This window comes from Lissotriton vulgaris, chromosome 3_1, assembly GCF_964263255.1.
Source record: "Lissotriton vulgaris chromosome 3_1, aLisVul1.2, whole genome shotgun sequence".
Lineage (NCBI taxonomy): Eukaryota > Metazoa > Chordata > Amphibia > Caudata > Salamandridae > Lissotriton > Lissotriton vulgaris.
The window spans coordinates 1,415,483,442-1,415,510,033 of NC_141689.1; the positions used below are offsets into that span (position 1 = coordinate 1,415,483,442).

At 43.9% G+C, this 26,592-nt stretch overlaps 1 protein-coding gene across 3 annotated transcripts in view; it reads left to right on the top strand.

Annotated features, from left to right (window-relative positions):
- ARHGAP24 (Rho GTPase activating protein 24) overlaps positions 1 to 26,592 on the top strand; it is a 1,593,044-nt gene that overhangs the window by 1,535,748 nt on the left and 30,704 nt on the right. For all 3 annotated transcript variants that reach the window (XM_086961877.1, XM_086961879.1, XM_086961878.1), the window contains one exon: positions 21,423 to 22,488. In XM_086961877.1, the coding sequence (XP_086818003.1) occupies positions 21,423 to 22,488 (1,066 nt within the window). The remainder of the gene's footprint in view (positions 1 to 21,422; positions 22,489 to 26,592) is intronic.

The following is a 26,592-nucleotide window of genomic DNA, read 5'->3' on the forward strand; positions in this document are numbered from 1 at the left end:
CAGATGGCTGCATCAGAACTAGCAGCAGTAAGCGTTTGCGAAACCTGAAGATACCTAAAGCTTTGGCCGCTAGATAGACCATACTTCTGCTGTACGGCGGCAAAACTCATAATGCTACCAGTCTGCATTACGTCACCCACCGTCTGAAATACCCTGCTGTTCCGAGAGTTTCCATGCACCGTACATACTTAGATTTGGAAAGTGACCTGATTTCCATAACGGTGTGTGCATGTTAACTCTGGGAACATGTAGCCATTTCTGCAATTTTTTCCACAAATCCCAGGCGCTTATCGGTGCCTTGTACCGTGTTTTCTTAAAAAATCTGCAGCCAGTTTTTCTCAGTAGTACGCCAACAACTTCCTTTCCCATCAATAGTTCGTAAATTGATGGGATAACATAAAAATCGGAGGATGGGTCTTGAGTAGATCTTTCGTTAGCCGCTGATTCGAATAGAATGGGCATCGGTGTCAGCAGACAGGCCCAGTGGTAGAACCTTATGTTTTGGGCTCCTAAACCTCCACGTTCCTGCGGGAGAGTCATGAATCTTGTTGACCGCCTGGTCTTACCATATTGCCATATAAAGCTATTAAAAATAGACTCAATTTTTTAAACACCTTCTCCTCAATCAAATATGGAATGGATCTAAACAGATAGAGAAGCTTGGGCAGCATCGTCATTTTTAGCACATTTTTCCTTCCTATGAGGGACAGATCTAATAGATCCATATGCTTCAAATCCATCTCCATTTTTTTGAGTAGTGGGTTAAAATTATCCTGGATAATTAAACTTGTTGATGCATTGATTATTACCCCAAGATATGTCGCTGAATCGACATACCTTTGATCAACTTTCACAACATCCTTTGAGGATATTATCGGGGTTTTTGCTTCATTGAGGCGATATCCAGAATGGCATCCAAATTCCTTAGTGACTTCCACCAGAGTTTGCATAGTCTCGGCGGGCTCGGGTGTGATCACTGCCAAATCGTCAGCATATGCTAGGATCTTACTCTCGAATCCACTGGTAATCACTGGCTTGATTTCATGGTTCCCCAGGATTTGCCTGACCAGCGGGTCGATGTACAATGCAAACAAGATGGGCGAGCATGGGCACCCCTGACGGGTGCCCCTACTTATAGTGATCTTTTCTGAACTTTGACCCATTATCTGGCCACTGGATCACAATACATAGCCTTTATAGCCTTCAGAATTTTTAGGCCAAACCCTCTACCAGCAAGGGCATCCCACATATACTGCCATCTAACGCGGTCGAATGCTTTTTCTGCGTCGAGAAGGATCATAGCTACCCCCTCCCCCCGTAGCATGAGCCTCAAACAACATAATTGCTCTTCTGATATGTTCCGTTGTCCCTCGCCCAGGGATGAACCCATGCTGCCAGGGGGAGACGAGCCTACCAATGACCCTCCCCAACCGCGTAGCCAAGATCTTTGCATATAGCTTGTTATTTGAATTTATAAGGGATATTGGCCTGTAGGACCCAGGGCTTTCTCTTGGCTTTCCCTTTTTATGGAAGACCACTATATTAGTGTCCTTCCATGATTCCGATATTTTACCCGTACAGATGATCCCATTGAATAAATCTAGCAGCATCAGAGCCACCTCGACCGATAGGCACTTGGACAGCAGGCTCAAGAAACACTTTTAGACAGAACTTATGTGGAAGCATTAACTATAAGGCTACCAACATTCAAGATGAAGATTATTAAGATTTAAATTGATCAAGGAATGTATGCTTTGAAAGTAGATTTTTTCCTGGTTTTTGACCAGAGAGGTAGGTTTCCACTGTTTAACTCCTTCAGTTTCACAATTTCCATCTCTTGTTCTTCTGCCTCCTCAAATTACAAATGTTGATATCCAATTTCCTTTTCTTTCCACGTGTCATCTCTATATTTGGCTCTTCAACTATCCCCATCTGAGATTTCATTCTTGTCTCCTTTGATTGAGGATTCGGAATCTTACTTATAGTTTGGCAGATATGGGATATCTGCCAAGAAGTGGCAGCTGCCCTGCCTGCTGTGTTTAGCGTGTTTTTGACTATGCTAAAGAATCCCTCATTATAAGGTAGTATAGTGTGATATTGTTGCTTAGAGCTTCCTGTACCTGTTGCCCTGATTAAGTGTTTTGCGGATGGATACTCCATCACAAATGTGAGGAATATCCCACCTGTCTTATTCCAAATGCAATTTATCCTAATTAGGGATACCCCAACCAGTGTCCAAGACAGCCTGGCATGGCTTTGCAAAGTCTTGACCTGGGTGGGTGGTGGAGCTTGGAGTCCCTGTCTGAGGAACAGATTTACAAACGCTTTGCATAGGCTTTGTGTTACTTTTCTAACACAAACACGATGCAGAGTGTTCAAGTGCGATTTTCTATCCAACGCAACTTGTGATTTACATTGGATAGTAACCCAAGGTAATACAAAGTTGTGCAATGTGCTGCCTTGCGTTACTTTGCGTCAAAAAAGCATTTCATGGGTGTTGCATGGATGTTCCTATCCGACCAACTACGGGTTTTGACGCAAACTCTAACTGAAAAGGCACACCAAGAAGAAATGTTTTCCCCTCTTTGCATGTTTGCTGCATTGTAAAGCATACATACAAAGTTGAAAAACCCTTAAATCTTAACTTTTATATTGGAACAGACACCATCTAGCACAAAATCTATGCTTAAGACAACACAGACACTCTTGTACTATAGTGGATGTCTGCCTTAAATTTGCCAGTGTAGGGAGAGGGCAGAACAAACCATATAACAGCGCCACATCTTAGTAGATATAGCGTTGTCCTACTCTCTCCCTTTCGTGTAAAACAGTGCAGCAAGGCAGCAAGTGTACTTGCCGCCCTGCGGTTTGTGACTTTTTGATAAATGCAGGCATTATTGCCTATGAACACCAGGAGAAAATAAGCAATTTTTTTAAAATTTACAAACACTTAGTGGGGGAAAGAGTTTTTTTAGGGCCTCGCCAACTGACGGAGAGGGTAGGGGATGCTTATCCTAACCAAGCGCTGCTCTGTGGTGGTTTGGGGGTTGTCATTAGAATGATAAAACTAAATGTCACAGGCACACATGAAATAGTTTCCATATTTCAATGGTCCCTTTGAAATAGGAGTCTTTTTACCACTACAGATTTGTACAACTGAGTCACCAAAACATGCAAGCAAACATATCTATATATACCATATAAGCAGTTGTGCAAAGAGAAGCATGCTATTTATTACTATTGTTAATTATGAAGAGAGGCCATAACTCACGAGAGGTGCAGTTTCGAGAGGTCATGGTGCCCTCCACACCTCCTACAAAAGTAATTATTAGCATATTAAATTAGTTTGCACATATACTTATATGTTTATGGCATGTAATTTGTTCATGTGTGTTTGTTTTCACAAACGTTATTTTATCAAAACCAGGATGCAAGGTGTTACATTTGCACAGTAAGGTTAAAATCACAATGTGGAGGGTTCCTGACTATTAGGAGAATTCTTACCCTGTGTAAATTAATTTCTAAATGCAGTGTATGAGGCAGTAATACCTGTTTTTCTAAATCACTTATGCTGTGCTATGGTAATAAACGCCAATTTGAACTTTGTACAGTAGTAAGAAATTTGTGAATATTCATTTATTCGTACTGCTGTTCTAAATTATGTGTTATTGAGCAACAAGTATTTTCAATTCAATGGTTTAAAAATATATATATAACTATGGATTAGAAAAGGCGCAGGCTCGCGCTGACAAAGTAGAGAAAAACCCAGGGTGGGCTAGGGCCTAAGGGGGGAGGACATTTGCATATTTTAGGGAAGGGGCCAAGATGAAATTAAAGGGGAAGGGGTATGCAGTGCTAATTACTATACATAGTACATCACTTATGACAGGTTCTATGACATCACTGATAACATGACTGTAGCATCTGAAATTACATCACTGATGACAACACCGTGCATGGCGGGAGTGTGATTCATAGGTACTTTCGGGTATGACGTATAGTTACTTGACATAACTGTAACTGGTGAATTCCAGAGGTTTTGTTAATTTAAAACGTATGTTTTAACTGGCATTGTCACCTAACTATGACGTCCATTCAACCTCTGCTTTTTCAATGATAAAAATAAAGAAATAAATATATATATATATATATGTGTGTGTGTGTGTGTGTGTGTGTATATATATGGCTGAGGTACATTGACGACCTCTTCATTTTATGGAGAGGGTCGGAGGTAAAAGCTAGGGAGTTCATACTAATGTTAAATGACAACCTCTTGAATTTGCAATTTACTGCAAATATGAGTAAAACCTCTGTAGTCTTCCTTGATGTGGAAGTGTATATCAGCAATAACACCTTAAGCACTAGACTCCACCGAAAGCCTACAGCTGGTAACTCTGTTCTCCATGCCTCCAGCCATCACCCCCAGCACTTAATCAACAGCATCCCCTATGGGGAGATGCTGCGGATTAAACGCATCTGTAGTGATAACAAGGAATGCAAACTGGCTCAGGAAAGTTGCAAGGAAAGGTTCCTTCAAAGGGGGTATAAACCCGGAATCATTGACAAGGCTATGCGTAAAACAGATACCTTGATTCGTGATAACATCTTGGCCCCGAAAATTCCTACAATGGCCGATGACCCAAACAGTAAATTACGAGTCATCATGACTTACAATAAACAACAAATGGCCATCAGGAAGATTCTCAGGAAACATTGGGACTTACTGTTGAAGGATCCGGTGATAGGCAATGACTTGCTTAAAAGTAATCCCACTCCCTTGATAACTTTTCGGAAAGCCAGGTCCATGGGAAACTGTTTAAACAAATGCAATCCCGAGGTTAGACCCCCATCCAATTGGCTGTCCAAGCAAAAAGGTTTTTTCAAATGTCTCCTATGTAAAGCCTGTAAACATGCGAAAAATGTCAAAGAATACAGTGTTCCATTTTCGCCTGACCCTGTTAAAATCAAGCGACGCATAACATGCAAAAGTGAATATGTCGTATATGTGCTGGAATGTCCCTGTGCATTACGCTATGTGGGCAGTACAAAACTACCGGTACACATGAGAATCCTGCAACATCTCAGGGCCATCAATAACAAGGATCAGGCTTACCCTGTAGCACGACATTTTCAAGCTAAGCATGACAGTGACAACACCTTGCTTCAGTACTTTGCTGTGGATTGTATACCCCTTTCACGTAAAGGAGGCAATAGGGATAGTGCTTTAAGAGTACTCGAAACTAGATATATTTTGGAATTTAATTCCAAGGTCCCAAATGGTCTTAACACCACGGAGGACTTATATACTTGTATATGAATTATAATATCTCTATTCTATTGTCTCCACACTGAACACTGGGATTTACTGGCTTTCAGGCTAATGTGGTAATGAATCAACTGGATAACTGTATAATAATTTTTGCTTGTCAGCATGTCTCAGAATCTTTTTAGTCGCCTTTGAGATGTCTCTTGTTAGTCCATATCTCTGCGCTATACAACATATTTGAGTATCTCTCGAATTTTTAAATCACTTATACACTTAACATTACAGGATATCTCTGTTATTTGTACAGGGTCTGTTATGGTTGTTAATTGTATTATATATATTTTTTCACTGTTGCACTTGTTATCACCTTTTTTATTCGCCTAGACATTTTAGGCAGTGGATAACATCGATCCCTTTATATCCTAGGACCCCTTTGCCTATTTTGAAGTACTCGCCCACTTGGGCTTTATTTGAAGAAACTGGAAAAATTCCAAGACTGCTTTTAAAGTGAATGGATACATATCAGAATTTTTGATGGTTTACTCATAACGTTGGAAAATCGTCTTGTAATATATCTCTTAGTTATTTAAATATGTATATTTATATATTTTTTTTTTTTTTTTATATACATGAATTCTTATTGAGATGTAAATATATGGATTAATATATATTTTTTTCTATACTATTATATAGGTGTATATTTATGAATTTATTTGTAAATATTATCCATTTTTATTGTATATAGTATCAATATGGATTGTACATATGTATCCTATTTGCGGTCTTGTCTACATCTATATCATTGCACAGTCTGTTTTCTAATTCTATTGTGCAAATGTTTCAGCTGTTTTTTATTACTGATTGCTGGTCACTTTAAAAGAGGCAGGGGTCCATGAGTAACGCGTCATGTGATCAAGGTCCAGGTCGGACCGAAACGCGTCATGGCGGCAGACTGATGCAGGCGAAATTTTTCTTTGAATAAAACTTTCAAGAAAGCACAAAATACTGGGTCCGCGCTTGTCTATCCGAGTCCTGTGGCTGTTGCTGAGTGGATTCTTAAAGATAGAGCACTGGAATATATATATATATATATATATATATATATATATATATATATATATATATATATATATATATATATATATATATAGTTGTGCCATGCATCTCGTTGTTATTAACTTTAGGGCATTCACAGTTAGGCATTGATTGAAGACAGACATAATGAAAATATACATGGATTGCACAACAAGCTTAGCAAATTCACAAACAGCCTATCAGTGCTGCCATGTGCAACTCTGCATAACCCTAATCCCTTCTCATGATGCATATGAAACCCTGTTTTTCATTAGCGTAGCTGAAAGCCTTTTTACAGCCAGCAAAGAATACTGTGCCATAACCTAGTGATGAATTCAAATTCTTTGCAGACTTTGGTCGCACTGGGAGCTTAAAACAGTTAAATGCAGCTCATGTGAAAGAGCGAAGACCACTGGGAAATTAAAGATCAAAAGATCACAGCATGCCTGCGAGGTCTGCCTGGGGGCTTGGAATTGGGACAGTTATAATGACCATCACAACCTCATTATGTTCAGGACCTACAAGAATACCCTGCAGCGGGCCTTTAAAGAAAAATTCCGCGCCCTGACATTACTGGTGGCACAAGACGCAAAACCATGTGCTTTAAATTAAAAGACAGATGAGTGTGCTATGTGTGCCATGACCTTCGCGGCCTGCACTTACCTCAAAATTAACCCATTACTCAGCATCATGATACTCTCTTTGGGAAAAAAGAAACAGCTGCACTTTTTAACACTGAGATATTATTTTGTGTTTTGTCCCATATCACGTGTGTTGACCATTTATAAGAAAGGAACATAGGTCCAGATGTATTTTTGTGTGATTTGCAGTTAGGAATGTGCAAACAACTATGTACAACAGTGTTTCAGACACCATTTGCAATTCCCAATGGGTCGCAAATGGACCTGCCTCATTAATGAGGCAGGAGGCAATTTGTGACCCATTGGAAATGACTACAATCACAGGGATGGTGGCATGCTGGGGTTTGCAGACCACCATGTCTATGATTGCTTTTTAAATAAAGCAATATTTGTTTTTGTAATGCAGCCTTTTTGCTTAAAGGAAAATTGGCTGCATTACGAAAACTTAAATGAAAAGTTTTCTTTTAATTTTTTAAGAGTAGTTAGTGATAGTGGGACCTCTGCCTGCTGTTCCACCCACAATCAGAAAGGGGAAGTGGTCCCTTGGGGACCCCTTCCGATGTGTGAATGGGTTACCGCCTCCTCTACGGAGTCAGTAAATGATGAATGTTTTGTGACTGCATTCTGGTTACAAAACATTCCTACAAACCAGTGCTATTCGGTATTAGGAAGGGACAGGTTAACACGCCCCTTCCTAATTGTTAATGCTCGAGACAAACAAAGATTAATAATGGAAGTGGCGAATGGGCAGAGACTTCATGTCTAGTCCAGATGTTTAGCATTACTGAAAGAATTGACACAGTTTCCCATGCCTCGAAAAGAGTAAGGCTTGCTAAAAACCTCCCATCCAATCACAGGGAGATTCTCCATGTGGTGGGGTGTCATGAATGATGTCACTGACCATGTCATGAGTGATGCAATATGTGACGTCATCAGCAGTGCATTGCGGGGACGCGAGTTATAATTAGCTGAACTAACTATAACGGGGGAATTTCAATGGTTTTGTATGAGTGAAATATCCAGCTAACTATAACATGTGTGAAACCTATGTTTTTTTCAGTGAATTTCCAAGGTTTTTTAAATGCTAATTCCTAATCATAACATGGCTGAAACCTATGGTTTTTTCAGTGAATTTCAAAGGTTTTGTAAATTATTAATTAACACATTTTTAAATGTATAAATTGTTATTTTTTTATACTGATTTACTACATTTTTTAAAGTATTTATTTTTAGATATTTTATTTTTTAAATTACATTACATATTTTTAACATGCATTGAATTTTTTTTTTTTAAATATTGAAATTGTAATATTTTTATTTTATATTTTTTTAATTTATATATATTTTATATAGCAGGCAATGATATCCTATGAAAGGAAATTCAAGATACTGGTAAGTACGGTTAAAATTACTTTTCAGGAACAGTAGTGACCTGAAAGATGCAGCACTGAGGTCTCTCCTGATAACAGGTGATTAAATCGGAATTCGTAGTTCGGCTGATTTTAGAGAAATTTTTTAAAGTTCCAAAACTCCACACTTAGAAGAATTTCCAAGTGAAACCAGTCAATGTTAGCCTATGGAAGGAAATTCAAGTTACTGTAAGTATGGTTAGAATTACTTTTCAGGATCAGTAAAGGGCTGAAAGATGCAGCACTGAGGTCTCTCCTGATAACAGGTGAGTAAATCGAATTCGTAGTTCGGGTGATTTTAGAGGAATTTTTTAAAGTTCCAAAACTCCACACTTAAAAAAACTTCCAAGTGAAACCAGTCAATGTTAGCCTATGGAAGAAAATTCAAGTTACTGTAACTACAATTAGAATTACTTTTCAGGATCGGTAGTGGGCTGAAAGATGCAGCACTGAGGTCTCTCCTGATAACAGGTGAGTAAATCGGAAGTCGTAGTTCGGCTGAGTTTAGAGGAATATTTTGCTCAATAGTGAAGGAAGGGGCGGGGCCTGAGGTGATATGTGTGCAAACACGCCCTGTGGCATGTTTTAGGTTGGGGAATTAATTCCTCTGCAATCCTGAGGTCCCCTGTGAGCCAACTAGCCCACCAGGTGCCTCCAGTATGCGCCAGGCAGCTGTGTTGCAGAGAGGTGTTCAGAGGGCACGCCCCCTTTTTACAACTCTCTGCAATGCAGCTCCGTGGCGCTTACTGAAGGTACCTGTTGGACTAGTTGGTTCATAGGGGACCTCTGGATTGAAGAGGAATTAATTCCCCAACTTAAAACACTTCCACAGGGCATGTTTGCACTCATATCACCTCAAGCCCCGCCCCCTACCTTCACCACTGTGCAAATTTGCCTGTAGAGTGTTCTATGTTGGGGGATTAAGTCCCCTTGCATACTGGGGGTTCCTGGGGGCCAACTATCCCACAATGAACCTCCAGTATGCGCCAGGGGGCTGCGTTGCAAAGAGGTGTAAAAAGTGGCGTGGCCTGATGACACCTCTCTGCAACGCAGCCCCCTGGCGCGTTTGCAGAGGGAGAACTAATTCCCCTTGCATACTGGGGTCCCTGGGGGCCAACTAGCCCACCAGGAACCCCCAGTATGCGCCAGGGGGTTGCATTGCAGAGAGGTGTAATGAGGTCACGCCCCTTTTTACACCTCTCTGCAACGCAGCCCCATGGGGCATTTGCAGAGGAGGAACTAATTCCCCTTGCATACTGGGGGTCCCTGGGGGTCAAGTAGCCCACCAGGAACCTCCAGTTTTTATTTGTTTTTAAGAAGGGGATGTGTTGTGTAGCCCCCCTTCTTTTTCTTTTTTTGGGGCCCTGGGAACCCCATCCCCCAGGGCCTCACCCCCACAAAGTGGCCCCCCTCCCATGGCTAATCAAGGCCCCAGAGACCCCATCCCCCGAGCCAATCTGCTTATTAGTTTTATTTTTAAAGGAGGGGGGCTGCATAGCCCCTCTCCTCAGGCCACTTAAGGCCCCAGGGACCCCATGCCCCGGGGCCGGCCTATATTTTAAAAAAAATGTTTTAATTTGATTATTTGGGGAGGGGGGCAATGTGGACCCCCTACTGGGCCACTTCTGGCTCCGGGGACCCCATCCCCTGGGGCCTGGCCCTCCTCGTTGGGGGCCGTGGGAGGGTCCCCAAGCCCCCCACGGTCCCTGCCGGCTCTGGCCCTACCATAGCAAACAGCAGTGTCCCCGGGACACTGCAGGAACCGGCTCTTGGAGGTGGCGGTCCCCAGGGCCATCAAGGGCTCCAGGAGGGGGTCCGCGTGACCCCCCTCCCACCCGTTAAAAGCCCCGCGGGGTGGGGGTCACGGACCCCCCTATTTTAAATATTAGTGCCCCGGGGAGGTGGCGGTCCCCGGGGCCTGTGAGGGGGCTTGAGCCTCCCACACAGGTTTTTTAATTTTAAAAAAAGAAGCCCCAGGGGGTGGCGGTCCCCGGGGCTGCGACGGGGCCATGAGCCCCTCACATACATAATATTAAAACCCCGGGGTTGGCGGTCCTTCTGGGCCCCCATTATTATAAAAAAAAAAGAAGCCCTGTGGGGTGGCGGTCCCCGGGGCTGGGGGGCCTCAGAGCCCCCCCACCCTATTAAAATAATCCCCAGGGGGTGGCTGTCTCCGGGGTTGGGGGGCCCCTCAGGCCCCCCCATTAGAAAGAGTCAATTGCCCCCGGGATTTGGCCCCCCGGGGGTAAATCGACAGGGTACGGGTACCTACGCGTACCCCGCGATTTTTTTTTAAAAAAAACAATTTTTTGGGGGGCCTTGGGGGTCCTTGTGGGACCCCCTAAGCAGGCCTAGAGGGTAAGGGTTTTTCTACCCTGCCCCCTATTCGCGTTTTTTACGTTTTTTTTTCTGTTTTCTTGTGCCTCGGTTCTATCGAGGCACAAGATGGCTGCCAATACTTCCTGGTTAAGAATGTTGACAGACACTTTTTAGCCAATTAGCATGCAGCTCGTGCTCGTAATGGTACGCGTACTGTCCTCGGAATGTACGCGTACGGTACTTCGTCTATAGATATATCTATTATTTTACTTTAGATTTTCTAAGGAACTATGAACAGATTTGCACCATTTAACAGAAAGCCTAATCTGCGAACCTAACTCTACCTTTTTGCCAAATTTGGTGTAATTCCGTTCAGCAGTTCGGGCTGTAGCCTAACCTAAAGAACCCTATGGAAAATTACATGGGGAAAACACGTTTTGGGACCCCCTTTTTTCTCAGCCCCCACTTCACGAATCACCCTGAAACTTTTAGGGAAGAAGCGGAACGGAGCAGGCTATTTTCTTGGAGAATTTTGCGTGTATTCGTTGACCGACGCAAAAGTTATTCCAAATAGAATGTTGCGGATTTCCTTTGGAAACTAGGACCAAACTATAACTACCTACTGGTGACCGCCAGTAGGTAATATATATATATATATATATATATATATATATATATATATATATATATATATATATATATATATATATATATATATATATATATATATATATATACATATAGGCAGTTATGTTTTTGACCTAGTTTCCGTAGGAAAAGCGTTTTTTGATTTGCCAATAATTTTGAGGCCGTTTGATCTGACAACCAGGAGCCGAGAAAGGGGGGCGGGAGGTGGGGGTCCCAAAACGCTTTTTCTCCATGTTAATTTCTATAGGAAACTGTCGAAGCATCTACAGCCCGAATTGCTGAACGGATCTACACCAAATTTGTCAGAAAGTGAGCTCTTAGTCCAGAGAGCACTCCTTTTGTTAAATGGTGTAAATCGTTTCAGTAGTTTCTGAGAAATTTGAAGATTTCTCAGATGTACAACTGTGGTCACAGTGGATCAGCGAACCCTCCCGATCTCATGCCTGAGATCTGATTAGCTGCCAAAACTACAAACCAGGAAGTGTTGACAGCCATCTTGTGACTCGGTTGAGCCGAGTCATAAGCAAAAACATAAAAAAGAAAAGGGGCAGGGTAGAAACACACTGACCCCCAGGGCCCCAACAAAGCATTTAAAAAAATAAATTCGGCGGGATTCATGGTAGAACCGCAAATCTGAAAGAAAATTTAAAAAAAACAAAACCCTATCTTCTCTATATTTTAGCTCTCCATATTTTGGTCATTTGTTTTTGTAGCACAGTGTTTCTGTAGTCAATATTGCGACTTTTAGCCATAGACCATATTACCACAGGTGTGCGCAGCCATAGTTTGTGTTGTTGTATCCGCTCACAGGTTGCACTCGATCAGGGCATACCGTCCGCACTGAGTGCAGCATGTGCACTAACACATGCACTGCAAATTGCACAAAACTAAACACAGAGCAAGCTTTGTCCCTGTGCTCTTTAGTTTCAGATGGCACCATATACTTAAGAGGTATCCTGAAAGTCCTTAGAGGCTGGTTAAAGTCAAACCATGCCCGCTTGCTTATTGGGTCTTGATTAAGTATGGGCGGAAAATCCGTTCCGCTCGCGGATTTTGCGGATTTTCGGTAAATTCGCAATCCGCGAGATTCGCGAATTTCCCGCAAAATCCGCAAATCCGCGAGCAGCGGATTTTATGGCTTGCTCGCACTGTTCGCGTGAGTTCGCGGCTTGTTCAACTTCGCGCCCCGCGAATAAGCGCTAAATTGCAGAAATACGATCTTAGCAAAACTGAAACTACTTACCAGGTTCAAAAGTTCAAGCTCATCATTAGTAGCCATTTCCTGTAGTGCTTCCTGAGGGGCCCCTCCAGACTTTAGTTGCCTACTTGCAACTATTATGTGACCCTGCTCTGACCCTCAGAATAGTTACACATATGCCACAAAGGTCCTGAATTACAGCTAAGGGAGACAAGCAGGAGCCAGGCTGGAAGTTCAAATCCAGTGACACATTAATCAGCCCCTAATTCATTATTGTCAGTTGGGGCAGGGCAGGTGTTGTAACTAATTTTGCAACAATGAAAGCACTTAGCAAGTGCAAAAGATCACTAATCAGGAAGCACTAAGGAAGCAGGTGCCAGCTAAAAAAATATTCTGTGACACATTAATCAGCCCCAAATTAATTCAGGTCACTTGAGGCAGGGAAGGTGTGCTTTGCTTTGCCACAATAATGTACACTGGACAACCAGAGGGTGCTGTGATGAAACAGAGGGTGGCATGGGTGAGCCAGAGGGTGGCATGTGGTGACAGAGGGTGGCAGTGATGAAGAAGAGTGTCCCAAACAGGCTGGACACGTAGAAACAACAAGTTCGCAAAACTTGCGACCCGACAGGTAAGTTCGCGTTTGCGAAATTGTACAAAAACCCTCGCGACCTGGCAGAAACCCGCGCGAACACAAAATCCGCAAAATTCGCCCATGCTTAGCCTTGATTGAGTCTCTACTGGAGTCCTTCATTCCACTGGAGATATGATTATCATTCCGGAAAGTGAAATCAATAGCATTATTTTAATGGTGGACCTCCCCCAGGCCAAGATCTTTGAGGATCTTTTTGACACCTACAGCCAGATTCATCCAACTAAAATCGGCTCGCAAAGGGCCAGATTCTGAGAATCTGGCCCTTTGCGAGTGCTATTTTTGCATTTGGGATTCATCATCCCAAATGCAAAAAGCGCAATTCTAGAAATCACTAAATTGAGATTAATTGCATTTAAGGAATCTCAATTTGAGATTCCTTAAATGCAATTCATGAACCATTTTTAAATTGTGAATTCGCAATCTGGGGCCGCTATTTACCGTGAAGTCTATCTACGTGGTAAATAGCAAAAACTTAGAAAAATGCACTAAAGTGCATTTTTCAAAGTTTCATTTTGCGCACACACATGCCCTAAGGGCATGTGTGTGCGCAACATATGTGCACACATCAATTTCAGGGGTGCAACAGGGTGTCCTTTGGACACCCCTGCACCCTTGAAATCGCAATCTCAATCTGCGAATCGCTAATTGCGGTTAGCAAATTGAGATGGTCTTCCCATTCATTCCTATGGGCCTCTAGGCCCATAGGAATGAATGGGGGGATATTCCTTAATTGCGACTCGCATTTTGCGAGTTTCAATTAAGGAATGATTAGAAATCGCTATTTTTTAAGTGATTGCTTGATGAATAGCATTTGCTATTCCTTAATAGCGAATCGGTATTTTTCGCTATTAAGAAATCACAAAATGTGTTCTTGGTGAATCTGGGGCCTAGTGCCTTATGTCATAAAAGTCCTCTGTCAGTGCTCTAACTTTGCATCACTTCCTGAATGGGGCAAAGTTTGCATACAACTCTAGGGGCTTTTTATTTGTGTGCCTAGATCTGTAATGATGTCAGGTTCAGAGGCAAAGGTGTTCTCTCGTTTGCATTGTGCTACAACCTCATTCAAATGAAAGGATTTACACTTATCACTGCACAAGCATTTAGGAGCCACCCCCTATCCCTTTTACAATAGGCTGTTAAATAAAGGTCTTTGGGCCTTTCAGGAATACCAGAGTCGACAAGGAGTACTTAAAATGGGCACAAACACATATTGTACTCTGAGATGCACTGTTTTAATCCCACTTGTTCTCATGGGAAATGCCTCATAATTAATATTTAAAGATAATTAGCTATTATTGATCATGCTTTTCAGGGAGTTTCACTTTTCTTTCTGCTCATTACATTCAATGTCACTTCAATTTCAAACTGACAGATATGAAACCAGGTTTTGTACAAATCACCAAGTGAAACCTATTACTGTATTTAGGATTTATTAGCAAGAGTCTATGTAAAATGTTAAACCTTTGTCTGTTTGCTTCATAGTTATTCTGTGGTTCCTATGTTAGATTTTAAAGAGGTTGAGTCTGAGCAAGGATTAATATGTTCCCATGATGGAGCCTGTGGCTTTTAACAATGAAGTGATGGAGGTGATATGAGTAGATTATACTGAGCCTGGTCGGTACTCAGGTGCAATGGTTACTCTACCACTCTGGTGGTTTCAGGAGCTTGGCTCCTCAGTAATGAGACAGGCGCTTCACCTGAAAAGCTTTTATGATTAAAAGCTTTTCAGACAAGTATGGCTGGTCTTTCCTGAATCTCACAATGCTTAGTTTGCCCCTTAATAGTTGAGCAATGCCTTTTTGGAGCTGTGTGCCTTGCGCTTAAGCAGTTTTCAGCAGTTGTATGATTAGGGTGGAATGACTTGATGAACAATTTAATATTGGGTTAGTACACAGGTGTTCGATCCTCCACTCCACCACAAACCAGTGCAAAGTGTTCCCGGTAGTTGAGACATAGTTCTGTTTCTTAATATTGAAGCAGAGATTGGTGACCTCACTCTGTGTGTTTTGTATTTTTGTGATCTGTTTCTGTGGGAGTCCTAGGAGTTTGGTGTTGCAGAAGTCTATGTAAGGGGGATTATGGCCATGATTAGATCCATGTAGCACTTGAACTGTATAAGTTGTATGGACTCCCTGTGAGGGTTTAACAGGAAGTTTGTGCTCTTCTACACCACATTGAAAAAGGACTCTCAAGTTTTTCAGGTTTCTTTTTTTATATAATCTTTTTTGGGAAATAAAGGCATCATGTAAAGATAATCTTCAATATACTAAGTTATGATGCTCTGGAACCCAAATTAGACCCATTCTTTATAATCGACCTCGACGATGGTGTGTGTGAGCTTCAAATCTGTCTCGTCGACGATTCCAATCTCCTCGTCGACGTCTAAAAAGGAAGTCTCATCGACATCAAAATCTTCGTCGATGGCTTGCTGTGGAGAGAGCCTCTTCCTCGGCGGGTGCTCCATCGAGGGCTGTGGTCTTGCCGTCGGCGGTTTCGTCGATGGCTTCATCGACGGTGGTTGTTCCGTCGACGGTGTTACTGTCGTCGATGTCTACCTTCGCATCATTGCCTCTGGTGCCAATTTCTTCATCCGGTTCTGGGGCTCCTGCTGTTGACCCTCTGCACCAACGGCGACATGTGCCTTTGGATCAGCTTCTGATTCCACGTCACTCTCAGCCTCCATCACCTCTTTTTGCCACGGGTTCGGAGCAGGACTGTGGTTCTGATGAGGAGGAAGATGATAGATTCTGGGCAGCTCAAAGCCCTTCGGAGCGGGTCATTAAATGTCAGGACTATGAGGATGATCAGGAAGATCCTTACTTCCATGAGGCGAAACCTTCTGCTCAGGTTCCCATTGGATGAAAATTTTCCACTATGGCTTCTACCACCGTGAGGGCTGTGAATTCTTTGGCCATTCTGGGCCACTTCGACTGCCAGATGTGGTTAGATATGTCTTCTTTTATCGACCTCGTTCCTGAGCCCTCCAGAACAGAGGCTCTCAAGATTCTTCAGGAGGGAGAAAGAGCTTCATCAGAGATTATCGACTGCTCTGTGAACATTGTGTGCACTGGTTTTCGTCAGCTTGCGGGGGCAGCCATTTTATTTCGTCAGGGCTGGCTTCGTTCCACCTCTTTTCGCCAGGAGGTTCAGGCGAAAATCCTCGACATGCCCTATGACGGTGAATCGCTCTTTGGCCAGCATGTGGACGACGCACTTCAAACCATCAAAAAGGACTCCGAGACGGCTCGTGCCCTAGGCACTTTGCAGTTTCGCAAGCAGCCTTTTCGTGGTGTGCGCGGGCGCAGACACGGCACCTCCTCTTCTTTTCGGGGCAGATCCAACCAGTACCGCTCCTAGGGCCAAGGAAATCAGAGATATTCCTCCCAGTCACAGCAGTCCTATCGGCAACAGTTTACCAAGTCTTACAGAGGAAAGTCTTCTTACAGAGGCTCCGCTTCTAAGAAGCAATGACTTGCCTTCCCCGCTCGAAGTTGTAGGTCGAATCTCCATTTTCTTTTTCAATTGGTCTTCAATCACCTCGGACCGTTGGGTGCTGGACATTGTATCAAAAGGCCATGCTTTGGAGTTTGTCAAGTTCCCCCCAAACACTCCTCCAACTGGTCCACCTCCGGCTCACCTCAAGGAGCTCTTTCAACAAATTCGACTCATGATTCAGAAAGGTGCCATCGAAGTGGTTTCCAAGTCTCAGAAGGGGATGGGATTCTATTCCCGGTTTTTCCTCGTCCTCAAGAAGTCCGGCGAATGGCGTCCGATTCTCGACTTAAGAGCCCTGAACAAGTACCTGAAGTGTCAATCCTTCCGCATGCTCATGCTCGCGGAAATTCTCCGCCTTCTCTCGAAGGACGACTTCATGACCACCATCAGTCTCCAAGACGCTTATTTCCACGTGCCAATACTTCCAAAACACCGGAAGTACTTGCGCTTCCGGGTACTCTCTTACTTACTTACTTACTTACTTACTTACTTTCGGCCATCGCTCCGCCCCTCACGTCTTCACAAAAAAAATGGCCCCGGTGGTGGTATATCTACGTTTGAAGGGCGTTCACATTTTTCCCTACCTGGACGACTGTCTCATCAAGTCGCAATCTAGCCATCAGGTGTCTCTGGACACTCGATTCTGTCAGACTCTATTCCACTCCCTCGGTCTCTCCATCAACACTGAGAAGTCTCAGGTCAATCCAGATCCCTGCAGGACCTTTCTAGGCGCCACTCTGAATACTTCGCTGGCGAAGGCATTCGTGTCTCACGAGCGTCAGCTGCGGATTCTACGCCTAGTGGCTCTCATCCATTCAAAAGGGTCCGTTTCAGTTTGTGTATTGAAGTCCTTTCTTGGGATGGTGTCCTCCTGCATCTCCCTGATCCCAAATTGCAGGCTCAAGAGTCGCCCAATTCAGGAGGAACTGGACAGACAGTGGCGTCAGGTCACCGGCTCTTTCAACGATCTGGTCCTGGCTCGGATGAGGTTTGCTCTCCAATGGTGGCTCAACCATTAAACAATGCTGCCGGTACTTCTTTCCTAACATTCGCTCCGGAGCTCTTCCTTACCACGGATGCCTCCCTGGAAGGCTTGGGTGCACATCTTCAGGGGCTATCCATAAAGGGCAAGTGGACCCTGTCTCAACGTTCCTGGCACATCAACAGACTGGAGCTAATGGCCATTTTCCTGGAGCTCAAGCCTTTCCATCTTCTTCTCCAGGGAGAATCAGTGCTCATTCAAACCGACAATACCACCAGTATGAACTATGTAAACAAAAAGGGCGGCACCAAGTCACTGCTCCTTTCTCAGCTTGCACAGAGTAACTGGTACTGGGCACTCTGTCGCAAAATTACCCTGACAGCGGTTCACCTACCAGGTTTCTCCAACATCCTAGCGGATTCCCTCAGCAGGTTCGAGTCCACGACCCATGAGTGGGAGTAGCATCAGCTGACTCTGGACTTCATCTTTTGGCTGTGGGGTCACCCGGACATCGATCTTTTTGCGAGCCCTGTGAACCGGAAATGCCAGTCTTATGCAAGCTGGCTTCCCCATCACGGGTCGCGCGGGAATGCCCTTTTGATGGACTGGTGCAATCTATTCGCCTGCGCTTTTCCGCCGATTCCGCTGGTTCCTCGAGTGTTGTGGAAAATGCGGAGACAGCCATGCCACATTCTCCTGATCGCTCCCAAATGGCCTCGACAAGCGTGGGTCTCAGAACTACTGCTTCTCTCATAGTGCAAACCCATCCTCCTTCGTCCTCGAGCGGATCTCCTCACAATGGACAAGGGTCAGATCGGTCATCCGGACCCGTCCTCTCTCAAATTATCGGCCCGGAACCTGAGCACCTTGAATTCACCCACTTTAATATTTTGCCAGCATGTAGAGACGCTCTTGCCAATGCGAGAGCTCCGCCCATAGTAAAGACTTACAAGCTAAAGTGGAAAAGATTCTGTCACTGGTGTGCATCTGCCAACATCCATCCCGTGCACTCCTCTCCTGCTCAGCTTCTGCCATTCTTTCTGCAGTTGGCTCAATCAGGACTTTCCCACTCCACTTTGAGGGTCTTCCTAGCGGCAATATCTCCTTTTCGGCAGGATGGGTCTTCCTCTCTCTACTCTTCAGAGTCATTCATCAGTTTTTCAGGGGGCTGTTCAGGATGTTCCCGCTCATTTGGCGTCCTCCTCCTACCTGGCACCTCAATGTTGTTTTGGTGCAATTGATGAAGCCGCCTTTTGAGCCCGTCCACAATGCGGATTTGAAATGTTTGACCTGGAAGGTGGCCCTTCTTCTTGCTTTGACCTCCTCACGTCGCGTGAGTGATATCCGCGCCTTTACCATTCAACCTCCTTTCCTTCAGTTCAAATCGGACTGTGTTGTACTTCGCACCAACCCGGCATTCATGCCTAAGGTGCCAACTGATTTTCACCTCAATGAACCAGTGTTCTTAAAGACTTTCTTCGCTAATCCCCAATCTCCGGCGGAGCAACGTTTGCATTCATTGGAAGTTAAAAGATGCCTTAAATTCTACATCATTCAGAAAAGGGGGTGGTCTGCTTAATTCAGACACTCTGTTCATCACCACCCCCTTTTCTGAATCGTTTTTGGCCACTATAGGTGTGGCAGGGTATACTCAGACATGAGTTCCTTTCTCACTGCACCATCAGGATTCAAGCAAGCCGGGCCGAAGACGGCTGAAATGCCAGAAACCGGTCCCCGGTAGCTTGTCTCCTTTCTGGTGAAGAATTGGCTTGGTAGTTTAGTCTGCCCTGTTCCCATGATGCACTGGGCCAGGGACAGACTGATTTGCATATAGCCAGGTTCTGAGCTGGGATGGTGCAGTGAGATAAATAACAGTGATGGATCAAGCCCTGATCTTTGGACTGGGTAAGAGTGGTCTGCTTAATTCAAACACTCTGTTCATCACCACCCCCTTTTCTGAATCGTTAAATTCTACATCGACAGGACAGCGCCCTTTCGTAGGTCTGATCAACTGTTCGTTGCTTACGGACGCATGCGCAAGGGGCGTTCTGTTACCAAGCCAACTATTGCACGTTGGATTTCCTCAACAATTTCATTCTGTCATCAGAAGGCCGGCAGGCCTCTTCAATCTACAGTGAGAGCTCATTCGACCAGCGCAATGTCATCCTCTACTGCCCTGTTTGCTGGTGTGCCTATTCACCAAATATGTCGGGCAGCCACGTGGTCCAGCAGGCACACTTTCACAAAGTACTACTGCCTTGAGACAATCAACGAAGCTGATACAGCAGTGGGCCAAGCGGTGCTTCGCAATCGTTTTAAATAAGGTGAGCCTCTTTCCTTCCCTCCGCCTGTATGGTTTCTACTATTATCTGTCTGGCAGCTTTATGTCATTCCATTGCATTTTCATGATAATGCACTGCTACTTTGTCTTGCGGCCAGCTATTACTGCTCACTATTCTATTCAAGCATGTGAATCTATGAAAGACACCGCAATACTGGAGAAGAACAATTGTTACTTACCTGTAAACGGTGGTTCTCCAGTATTGGTGTCTTTCATAGATTCACATGTGAGCACCCACCTCCCCTCAGAGGCTCTCTTCTCCTTCTAGACTGTTTTGTCACTCTTTTGCTATGAAGATCTGAGGGCCTGAGCCTCTGAGGAGAAGGTTCTAGAGGGGTGCTTGCGCCTGATTAGTTGTAGTTTGGACTAACATAATGACATAGATATGCTATAAGAGTGTTCTTTTTCTTCTAATGTATTCCTATGTGTTAATGCTAACCTTGGTACTTATAAGTATTTATGGTTTTGGATGTATGTGATTATGTTTTAATATGCATACATTATTGGTTTTATTGCTATCTTATTTACCGTGGGGCTCCCACTTCGACGACGGGGAATATTTAATCATGTGAATCTATGAAAGACACAAAAAATGGAGAACCACCGTTTACAGGTAAGTAACAATTGTTCTCATACACTTTCTTGTCAGTCATTATTCATGCATCAATTTGAGGTAGTTTTGATCCATTGAAAGACCCATAGTTCACTCCTGTCAAGAGTGGGAGTAAGTGTGTTTACATCGTTGGAGTATGAAGGGAATACCACATTTTAAATGGAGGTATATTGAAAAAGGGTTCTTTATGTTTTTTTCTCATAAAATAAAAGTTGTTTAAATATTAAAAAGTACATTAGTGTCACCGTTATGCAAGCAGAGCTTTTCACCTGGGGAAACATTTGCATATGTGAATTCTATGCCCTAGGGTACTCAATGGAACCTGTGAGAGCCATAGATGTCCTTGATCACCCCAGGGATCTTTGGGCGTACAATACAAACCAAAAAATGTCCAAATGTTGGAATAATCATGTGGGAGCAAATGTCTGACTTTCCATGCCCTACCTCTGCAGCAGCTGACGGTTATCTACTAACTGTATTTTTTGACTATTACTAAGCTTTGATTTTGGAGTTTCATCTAAAATGTAATCATCGTGGACCAGTACCTCTGGTTTCTAATTTTGTACAATTTTATGCCAATGTACTTTTAGTAACTGAGTCAATATCAGAAAAACAAAGTATTTACAGGTGGCAGCTATTTACAAACCCCTTCACCTGCGCAGTGGTAAAGGAGTTTGTTTATGGCGCCTTCTCCAGCTTATGAGTTCTTGCTACACAATATTGTCTTGAGCAAAGTGAATGGTGTCTTAGTAATTGATCTGTCTTTATTCTCTTGTTTTAGGTACTGTTGTTGTCCAGCAGTTAATGTCTGTAATGATAAGTGAGCATGAGCGGCTATTTCCCAAAGACACTGAGGTTCAGCTTCAGACTGGACAGGAAGTTTGCAACAACAACAATGACATACAGAAGAAATTTATTGGTCAGCTTCAGAACAAAGAAAACAATAACACAAAAGAAACAGCTGTGAGGCGTTGCTCATGGGAAACATCAGACTCTCCCCCAAGAAGCACCAGTGACAATGGGTCTCCCACCGCAACCCTTGCTGGGAGTAAATCAAACAGCCCCAGAAACAGTGTTCACAAACCAGATGTTTCAAGGAGTCCTCCACTTCTGGTGAAAAAGAATCCAGCGTTTAACAAAGGTAGTGGCATAGTTACCAATGGATCCTTCAGCAGCTCTGTTGAGGGCCATGATAAAAACCAGCCTGTTCTTAATGGAAGCTTGCCAGCCCGGAGAACGGCCTCCATCAAGGGGCCAGGTACCAAAATGGGAACGCACAGCATGCCCAATGGAGTGGTGCGAATGGGCATCTCCAGCACAGATACACTGAACAGCCGAAATGCATGCTGGCTGCCTAATGGTTACGTCACGTTACGAGACAACAAACCAAAGGACTCTGGGAGTGACTCTGCCCAACAGCAACATAGATTGTCTACTTATGATAATGTGCACCAACAATTTTCCATGGCGAACTCTGATGATAAGCAGAGTGTAGACAGTGCCACCTGGTCCACCTCCTCTTGTGAAATATCCCTCCCTGAAAATTCCAACTCCTGTCGTTCCTCTACAACAACCTGCCCTGAGCAGGATATTTATGGGAGCAATTTTGAAGACCCTGTATTAGACGGACCACCTAATGAAGATCTGTCCCAACCTGGAGACTTTGAAAGCAAATTTGAGCGAAGAAGCGCCGGGGGTCGTAGTAGCCGAGCCACTAGTAGTAGTGATAACAGTGAAACATTTATTCCAAGCACCAGCAGTAATCACAGTGCCCTGCACAGTCTTGTCGCAAGCCTGAAGCAGGAAATGTCAAAGCAGAAGTCGGAATATGAGACAAGGGTAAAGAAGTAAGTAACCTATCTGTAACACTAGAATATATGAGAAACATGCTTTATTATCTTTGTAGAATCCCTAGCTTTGTGAATCCCTGAAGGGAAAAGGAGCTCAAATTGATTTCCACATGGTCATCTATTGAGTGTTTTTTTAGTAATATCTGTAAAAGGAAAGCATTGCTTGTTTACACCACATTTCTCAGTCTACTGGTCTGGATCCACATAGCTTTGTGTATTGACCAAGGCCTGAAGAAGCCCCCCATTCATTGTGCTCTAATTCACTCTGAGCTAGGCTTACAGAAAAAGTGTAGAGCGAGTAAGGCAGAGAGTTGTAGTCCCTGAATTAGTGTCCACTGAAAAGGAAAGTTTAGATTATCTATTTGTATGGAACATCACGCTGATCAGTGGTTGGGTGTAGGGGAGTGCCTCAGTCAATTCACTGTATCTGACCAGTAATTCTGTGACGTTGCACCTCCATTTCCTTGTGCTTCAAGTTTTTTTTTCTTTTTTTCGGCACAGCTTTCATCTCTGATATTTCCACTAATATGTGTTTTATGTTTGTATAATAACCTTTTGGTGACAATCACACAGATTTCTTTTCCTGAAAATATCTCAGTATGCTCCCGTATTGTAATTGAATATCATCCCATTGAATTTAATTGCATAAAAATCTACACACAATCTGAGAATAGTTTTGGCAAATGACATTCAGAACACAATACTTATGCCAGACAAGCATTTCTCCAATCGATATTCTGACATATAACCAGGATGATCTGGTAAATTATGCTTCATCTGTAGTCCTATAAATACAACTATAGTTTGAATCAATGGGTCTCACAGAAAAACTTGAATAAAAGAATGCTACAAAGTATAACCATGTACATTTCTATCTACATTTGTTTTAGACCTTTATGTTCGATGGCATGTGTGGCTGTAGATTCACATTTTATGCATACTCCTGCCATCTAGTGTTCGGTCCGGAGATGTGGAAGTTGTTTTTCTTTGAAGAAGTCTTTTGAGTCACAAGGTCAAGTAACTCTTCCTCTCAGTGATATTGCGCTTGGGCATCAACTCCATTGTTAGATTGTTTTCTCTCTGGCTCAGGCGTGTGTGACTTTGCAATGTGCTTCAACTCCGTTCGGTTCGATTCTTCAGTTCTTTACTGTCTTCGACGGTAGTGTTTCTCATTCACACTTTTAACATTGGAGTTCTTTAGGAAAACATGTTGATTTGAATTCGTTTATCCAAGGGCCCTTCAGGGCGCCGCCCTTTTGGGCCTACCTTTGACATATTACCAGCCCCTTCAAAGATGTGTTACTGATGATGGGAAGCACACTGTTTATATTCTGTCCGTGTTACCATACAAAATACCAGCACACAGACCAACACCTTGTTGCAATCTTTGACATTCACCCACCCACAAGGAAGTCGACTGCACCGTGTGTAAGACATTTGGGTCCAAAAAAATCCTGCCGGACCGGAGAGCTTGTCATCTTGAAGCAGCACAGAAGGCCACAGATGACATTCCAGACATCTTTGGCAAAGAGAACAGGTCGAGGGAGTAGAGACCTTCTCGATCGAAGATAGCTCCAGGTCACACATTAAGGTAGACATGGGTATGTAGGATGTCCCAACCACCCAGCATGTGAGTAGTGTGGCCCCCGTTCTTCGATCCATGCCGACCAAAAAATGTTCAGCTTCATCACTCCAACTATTAGAGGTCACCGGACCACCGCTGCCTTCTGGCCATAGTCAAATCTGAAAAACTGTTTCACACTCCTTGCCCTCGGGCCCAGCACCGAAGATTACTACCAAGGGCAAGCCTTCCGGGTCGACCTCTTCAGACCGAGAGCTTGCTTTGGTACCGACTTGACCTGACGCATCACAATTCGGAGCCAAAATGCTCAGTACCGAAAAAAGACATGTGAATATCATCGACTTCCATGTCTCCTGTTGAATCTATTTAGGAAAAGATCAACATTCTCTAGCGAAAAATCCAGATCCAAAGAGTAAATTGACATTTGAAGAGGGACTACATGTTCCCCTTCCTCCCAGGAAGAAAGCAAAAGACAAGGCCACAAGCCCTACCTATCAACCACATCCTACACCGCCTCCCCCTCCACCACCGTCATCACCACCTCCATCCCACCCTCATTCTCCTCATTGCGAGAGTGGCAGCTTTCTATAACGTAGAGCTCCACAAAGAACCCCTCAACCAAGATTTGCTATTTGACACATTTGCTTCTACCTACCGGGACACACAGTATCTGCCAATGTTACCAGGCATGATGAGACATGCAGATGACATCTTTAAGGAACCTGTTAGGGCCAGGATTATCACCCCTAGGGTAAATAAAAAATATATAGCAGCGCCCTCAGATCCTTCATTTATTCAGTCAGGTGCCTCCCAGAATCCATTGTAACAACCACTGCACGCAAGAAGGCCAATTCCCATGCTATCGGAGATATATCCCCCCCCCCCAGAAAAGGAAAGCAAGTGCAGGGCAGGGGAGGAGTAGTTTGCCCATGCCTAAGGGCATATGACTGTTGGGCCGCCCCAAAACTGTCATGCAGACTTTCCCTGTTCTCCATGCAGGCTGCATAACAGCCTGCATGGAGAACATGCCCAGGCCCTATTCCGTGGTGGAGCGTTAAACCAGGATGCTCAAACCAATCACAACACTGCATTGCAGCATTGTGATTAGTCAGGGAAGCCTGGATGTGCTTCCTGTTCATCGAGTCCAACAAGGATAGCAGGAGCAGAGACACGGGACTTGGCTGCAAGGTAAGTGTTTTTTTTTTCTTTTTTGATTGCAAACTCCCCCTCCCTCAGGGGTATAATTCCTATACTTCCCAATCCCCAAAAGTACAGGTCTCTAAGACAAATCTTAGATCTCAGCCTCTAAACAAGTACATCCTATTAGTACAGTTCTTTATGATCCCCTCACAGGATGTTATTCCGATTCTTCAACAGTGCGATTTTATGGCAATATTGGACCTAAAGGACGCTTACTTCCACAAACCAATGCACCTTGCTAACCACAAATACTTAAGATTTGTGATAGCAAGCAAACACTATCAGTTCAAAGTTCCTCCATTCGGGGTGACTACAGCACATCTAGTGTTCACAAAATTCCTGGTGGAAGTCACAGCACTTCTGCGAAAACAAAATGTTCATGTATTCCACTACTTAGCAGATTGGCTTATCAAACCCAGTACAAATCAGCAGGGCCAACAACACACTCAGCCTTCAAACTCTACAGGCTCAACCTTACTTTGGAGCAATCCTGGACTCATGCATAGGAGTAGCCTACCCCAACCTCGCTCAAATTCAGAACTTTCAGGCAACCTTGTCCCAGTTCCAAACTAATCAGACAGTCACAGGGAGGACAGTTATGCGTCTGCGAGGAATGATGGCATCATGTATTGTCATAGTTGCCCATGCAAGGGTACATATGCGTCCCCTGCAGCAGGGTCTAGCTCGCCGTAGCTGGTGTCAGTCACAAGGTCAATTGGAGGATCTAGTGTTGATAGACTGTCACACTCACCGTTCTCTGCAATGGTGGAACATGAACAAGGGTAGCCTTTTATAGATCCTGTTCCCCACATTACTCTCACCATGGATGCATCACAGATGGGATTGGGTGCTCACCTACATGACCTCACAGTACAAGGGCTCTAAGATGCCATGCATCAATCTCTCCACTAAACTATCTAGAGCTTCAAGCGGTCTTCCTGGCACTGAAAGCTTTCCTAGACCATATGGAAGTGATCTTTACATCACAGTATTCACCTGTTGGCGGAATGCCTTGAGGGACTAGGCAGCGACTTTGCAGACCTGCTCAGCAGGATGCAGCAACAAGTCCATGAATGCAAACTCCACCCACAGGTCCTCTTGCCGTACTTCCAGAAGTGGGGGTTCCCTCAAACTGACCTTTTTTGCCACAGCAGAAAACACAGTGGGCCTCATTTATGAGGCCTTGCGTCAGTTTTGTGCTTCCGATGCATCACTTTTTGTGACGCATCGGCGGCGTAAAACATGTCTCCTGTTGCGCACTATTTATAAAGTGATGCATCTAAGCAGATGCATCACTTTGTAAACCCCTGTGCTACTTC